Source organism: Rhinopithecus roxellana, chromosome 11, assembly GCF_007565055.1.
Source record: "Rhinopithecus roxellana isolate Shanxi Qingling chromosome 11, ASM756505v1, whole genome shotgun sequence".
Classification (NCBI taxonomy): Eukaryota; Metazoa; Chordata; class Mammalia; order Primates; family Cercopithecidae; genus Rhinopithecus; species Rhinopithecus roxellana.
This window is the reverse complement of record NC_044559.1, coordinates 119328216-119334301: the sequence shown is the minus strand read 5'-3', so window position 1 is coordinate 119334301 and position 6086 is coordinate 119328216. Positions and strand designations below refer to the sequence as shown.

The following is a 6086-nucleotide window of genomic DNA, read 5'->3' as shown; positions in this document are numbered from 1 at the left end:
ATTCCAACTGACCTGAGATGGTATCTTATTGTGGTTTTAATTTGTATTTCTCTAATGACCAGTGGTGATGAACTTTTCTTCATATGTTTGTTGGCCACATAAATGTCTTCTTTTGAGAAGTGTCTATTCATATCCTTCGTCCACTTTTTGATGGGGTTGTTTTTTTCTTGTAAAACTTGTTTAAGTTCCTTGTAGATTCTGGATATTAGCCCCTTGTCAAATGGATAGATTGCAAAAATTTTCTCCCATTCTGTAGGTTGTCTGTTCACTCTGATGATAGTTTCTTTTGCTGTGCAAAAGGTCTTTAGTTTAATTAGATTCCATTTGTCAATTACGGCTTTTGTTGCCAATGCTTTTGGTGTTTTAGTCATGAAGTCTTTGCCCATGCCTACATTCTGAATGGTATTGCCTAGGTTTTCTTCTAGGGATTTTATGGTTGTAGGTCTAACATTGAAGTCTTTAATCCATCTTGAGTTAATTTTTGTATAAGGTGTTTAAGGAAGGGGTCCACTTTCAGTTTTCTGCCTATGGCTAGCCCATTTTCCCAACACCATTTATTAAATAGGGAATCCGTTCCATATTGCTTGTTTTTGTCAGGTTTGTCAAAGATCAGATGGTTGTAGATGTGTGGCGTTATTTCTGAGGCCTCTGTTCTGTTCCATTGGCTTATATGCCTGTTTTGGTACAAGTACCATGCTGTTTTGGTCATTGTAGCCTTGTAGTATATTTTGAAGTCAGGTAGTGTGATGTCTCCAGCTTTATTCTTTTTGCTTAGGATTGTCTTGGCTATACAGGCTCTGTTTTGGTTCCACATGAAATTTAAAGTGGTTTTTTCTCTACTTCTGTGAAGAAAGTCAATAGTAGCTGGATGCGGATAGCATTTAATCTATACATTACATTGGGCAGTAATCATTCCACTATAAAGACACATGCCCACATATGTTTACTGTGGCACTATTCACAAAAGCAAAGACTTGGGACCAACCCAAATGCCAGTAATTGATTGACTGGATAAAGAAAATGTGGTACATATACACCATGGAATACTACGCAGCCATAAAAAGAATGAGTTCCTGTCCTTTGCAGGGACATGGATGAAGCTGGAAACCATCATTCTCAGCAAACTAACACAGGAACAGAAAACCAAACACCACATGTTCACACGCACAAGTGGGTGTTGAACAATGAGAACACATGAACACAGGGAGGGAACATCACACACTGGGGCCTGTTGGGGAATGAGGGGCTAGGGGAAGGAGAGTGTTAGGACAGATACCTAATGCAGATGAGGGGAAGAGGGGTTGATGGGTGCAGCAACTCACCATGGCACATGTATACCTATGTAACAAACCTGCATGTTCTGCACATGTATCCCAGAACTTAAAGTAGAATTAAAAAAAAAAAAAAAAAAAAAAGAGTACTCTCATCTCTGTTCTTTGTTGATTTTCTGTCATTAACCTGTATTTGGGGCTCCTTATATGTCACGAATTCTCTCAATATCCCTGTGAAGCAGGTCAGTTGAAGTTGTAGAATAATCTTTATTATCTTTTGTGTAAGGAATTGCATTTTCCTACATTTTTCACATAGTAGCCTCAAGAGTTCTTTACTGTGACCATAGCTGAATTTTAATTCTATTCTTTTTAAAAGAATACTGTATGCTTAAGCAAATACGCTAAATCTATGTGGATAATATTAGCAGTTTTAAGCTAAAACAAATGCAACTTTCAAAAGCATCTATGTCCCACAATTCCAGGATTCAGACTGAGTCAAGGACAAGAACAACACCTGCTACTACTACTGAGCTTTCCTCGTGTGAATATTTCCGAAATCAAAAACGTTAGTGTCAATATGAAAGCAGCAATTAGAAAAAGATCATACAGAGCAAAACAATAATGCATTCAAAAAATTAATTTAGATAAAATTTGAGATTTACTGCAAGATTGATGAGAAATAATATTTCCCCGCCAGTCTGTACTTTTACAAAAGGCACTAACAGAATAATGAAACTTACATGGCATACAACTGACTTTCTATTCTGCTTAGAAATGTCCCAGATAATTGAGTGGTAGTGACTCCCAGCTTTTTCTCCTCTTCAGCCCCTTGAGGGCAAGGGCTGGGCAGATTGCTAATCCATTCTATCTAAATCCACTGAAGTGATTGCAGGGCACATTACTAGAGAGAGGAACATTCCTTTCCTTTAGATGCTTATTGCTGCCTAATAGATATAATCCCCTTCACCTTTCCTAACTTCAATTTCATTTAAGCACCTACAGTCATCTGCTTCACAAGGTGCTTCACAGATACTCTCAGCCCCAGGGGGTATAAGCAAAGGGTTCCAGCCAATCACGGTGGCCGCATTGCCTTCGAAGCAACTGGCTCAGCCTGAGCTCCAGTCTATGCTGGCCAATACTAAGAGTGCTGTGGCGGGCAGTGCGTGGGGGAAGGGTGGAACCAAAAAAGAGCCCGCATTGCCAAGACAATCCTAAGTCAAAAGGACAAAGCTGGAGGCATCACGCTACCTGACTTCAAACTATACTACAAGGCTACAGTAACCAAAACAGCATGGTACTGGTACCAAAACAGAGATATAGACCAATGGAACAGAACAGAGTCCTCAGAAATAATACCACACATCTACAGCCATCTGATCTTTGACAAACCTGAGAGAAACAAGAAATGGGGAAAGGATTCCCTATTTAATAAATGGTGCTGGGAAAATTGGCTAGCCATAAGTAGAAAGCTGAAACTGGATCCTTTCCTTACTCCTTATACGAAGATTAATTCAAGATGGATTAGAGACTTAAATGTTAGACCTAATACCATAAAAACCCTAGAAGAAAATCTAGGTAGTACCATTCAGGACATAGGCATGGGCAAGGACTTCATGTCTAAAATACCAAAAGCAACAGCAGCAAAAGCCAAAATTGACAAATGGGATCTAATTAAACTAAAGAGCTTCTGCACAGCAAAAGAAACTACCATCAGAGTGAACAGGCAACCTACAGAATGGGAGAAAATTTTTGCAATCTACTCATCTGACAAAGGGCTAATATCCAGAATCTACAAAGAACTCAAACAAATATACAAGAGAAAAACAAACAACCCCATCAAAAAGTGGGGAAAGGATATGAACAGACATTTCTCAAAAGAAGACATTCATACAGCCAACAGACACATGAAAAAATGCTCATCATCACTCGCCATCAGAGAAATGCAAATCAAAACCACAATGAGATACCATCTCACACCAGTTAGAATGGCAATCATTAAAAAATCAGGAAACAACAGTTGCTGGAGAAGATGTGGAGAAATAGGAACACTTTTACACTGTTGGTGGGATTGTAAACTAGTTCAACCATTATGGAAAACAGTATGGCAATTCCTCAAGGATCTAGAACTAGATGTACCATATGACCCAGCCATCCCACTACTGGGTATATACCCAAAGGATTATAAATTATTCTACTACAAAGACACATGCACACGTATGTTTATTGCAGCACTATTCACAATAGCAAAGACTTGGAATCAACCCAAATGTCCATCTGTGACAGACTGGATTAAGAAAATGTGGCACATATACACCATGGAATACTATGCAGCCATAAAAAAGGATGAGTTTGCGTCCTTTGTAGGGACATGGATGCAGCTGGAAACCATCATTCTTAGCAAACTATCACAAGAACAGAAAACCAAACACCGCATGTTCTCACTCATAGGTGGGAACTGAACAATGAGATCACTTGGACTCGGGAAGGGGAACATCACACACTGGGGGCTATCATGGGGAGGGGGGAGGGGGGAGGGATTGCATTGGGGAGTTATACCTGATATAAATAATGAATTGATGGGTGCTGACGAGTTGATGGGTGCAGCACACCAACATGGCACAAATATACATATGTAACAAACTTGCACGTTATGCACATGTACCCTAGAACTTAAAGTATAATAAAAAAATGAAAAAAAAAATTATAAAACTAAAAAAAAAAAAAAGTGAAAAGCAGAAAGAAATGGGCCTCTCTGCCTCCGAACTTTACTGCGAACACAACGATGCTGCAGCTCATTGTGCTGGAGCCCTCACCTAAGCTGTAGGGGACCTAGCCTGAGAGCACAGGCTGGGAAGTGAAACTCATCAACCGATGAGGTTCTTACTGGGGTCATGGAAGTGTTCCAATGACCATCCTAACAGGGGCTCCATCTCCTAATTTCCTGGTTTGTGGGGTAATGATTGCTACATGATTCAAGACATGAGCTTGGGGAGTTTTCAGTTTCTTGCAGCTACAAGCTTCTTAACTCCTAGGTTTACCATTATTTTTATGTCTGTAGAAAAGTATTAATCATTTGAAAAAGGCAAGAATAGGCGGATAATTTATCACACTATTTTTACAACATGCTGAAACAACTTATGATTATGTTGCCTTGGATTGCTGTGATTTGTCCATTTCTACCCATGTGTATACCAAGTCAGTTCACCTGCGTTTCCAAGCTATACGGCAAAGAAAGAGCATTTTAAAACTTCCTTGTATTCAGAATCTGAAACAAATTGATTCATCATTTAAAAAAAGATAAAATCAAAGCAAAACAAGAAACTTGATTAAGTAGTAATTTTATTAAAATATTCAGATGTTCAGTGAAGATAAGGTACTGATTCTGATTCCATATAAACATTCTCTATATTCTGTAAGAAGATTCATTCATAAATGTTATAATTACACTGGCATTTAAATCCTTTCTCTTTTTACCATTGTAGAAGATGAGTTTCTATTAGATTGTGGAGACTTCAATTTTCTAGAAACTACACATTTTGGATCAGACTTGGTCTCGATGCTGCTGTTTGAGATGATGTGACAGGGTGTCCAGGCTTCCTGATGTTGTGCCATATAATGGATTTGAGAAGGAATAGACAGAACTCTGAAGATGAAAAACACATTTGAAAGGGTAGGATTTTAGGCATTAAAATAAGAAACGTCTTTAAAGATCACGCAGAATGCAGCAAAGGTCCTAATGGATTTTCACTGGAGTAATAACTAGAACATCCTTGACTCTTCCTCCAGCACTTACAGCCCGCACTGCTTGAGTTTCTGACACAAGGCTAGATTCCATGTATCCTGGGGTCCTCTGGACTTAGGCACCACTGCCTCACCTCTGGTGGGGTGGGGAAATGCAATGACCAATATTTTGACTACTTCTTTCTCTGATGCTGGTTTCACTAAGCCTTCTGTATTGAATATAGTTAGGTTAGACAAAACAAAACAAAACCAATGACTTTAAGTATACAAAGCCATTTTATGTAAGTTTAAATGCCATTTCATTTAAGTTTCCTGTAAACTATAATTATATAGTTTACAGGAAAACCTAAAATTTGTGAAATTCTATAGGACAAGCAGTCTGGCTTCTTCAACAAATATTGTGCAAGGAAAAAAAAATAAGCGAGAGAAAATAGAACCTAGAGATGAAAAGAGATTTAAGAGACATATCTACCCATTTGGATGCATCTACCTTCTAAAATTTCCGATTTTTAAAATATAGCAATAACAACAAAATCCCCATAGAAAACCTTTTACATTTTAATGAGGCAATTGGGGTAGGTTGAACAGTGAGTGTTTGATGGCCTCAAGACATTCTTGTTAAATGTTTAGGTATGATCCTGCCGTTATATTTTTAAAAGTCCTTGTCCTTTAAAAACACAACTGAAGTCTTTACGGTTGAAATTAAATGATATGAGATTTGTTTGAAAACCTTCTGGAGGGTGAGGAAATGGAGGGCAGTAGAGGTGAAACAGCAATGACCATGGGTTGATAGTCCTTGAAGCTGGCTGATGGGTACGTGGCAGTTGCTTACAATGAATATTGCCATGAATATTGGCATGAATTGCCAACGAATGTTGCCATGAATATTCTCTCCATTTCTGTATCAGAATGTGAGAGTTTTCTCCAAGAATTAAAAAAAAAAATAGTTTGAAGGATAGATTTAGAGAAGTCTATCTTTCTGATGATAGGGAAAGTAGACCTAGTTTGATTAATACAAAGTCATTTGCTTCTGAAACAATCGAAATCAAAATAGCCACACAGGCCAGGAGATGT

At 38.3% G+C, this 6086-nt stretch overlaps 1 protein-coding gene across 1 annotated transcript in view; it reads right to left on the bottom strand.

Moving 5' to 3' along the window:
- Positions 1-4593: 4593 nt before the first annotated feature.
- MALRD1 (MAM and LDL receptor class A domain containing 1) overlaps positions 4594-6086 on the bottom strand; it is a 706902-nt gene continuing 705409 nt past the window's right edge. Inside the window, exon 40 of the mRNA XM_030940611.1 lies at positions 4594-4914. Coding sequence (XP_030796471.1) covers positions 4813-4914 — 102 coding nt within the window. The 3' untranslated portion in view covers positions 4594-4812. The remainder of the gene's footprint in view (positions 4915-6086) is intronic.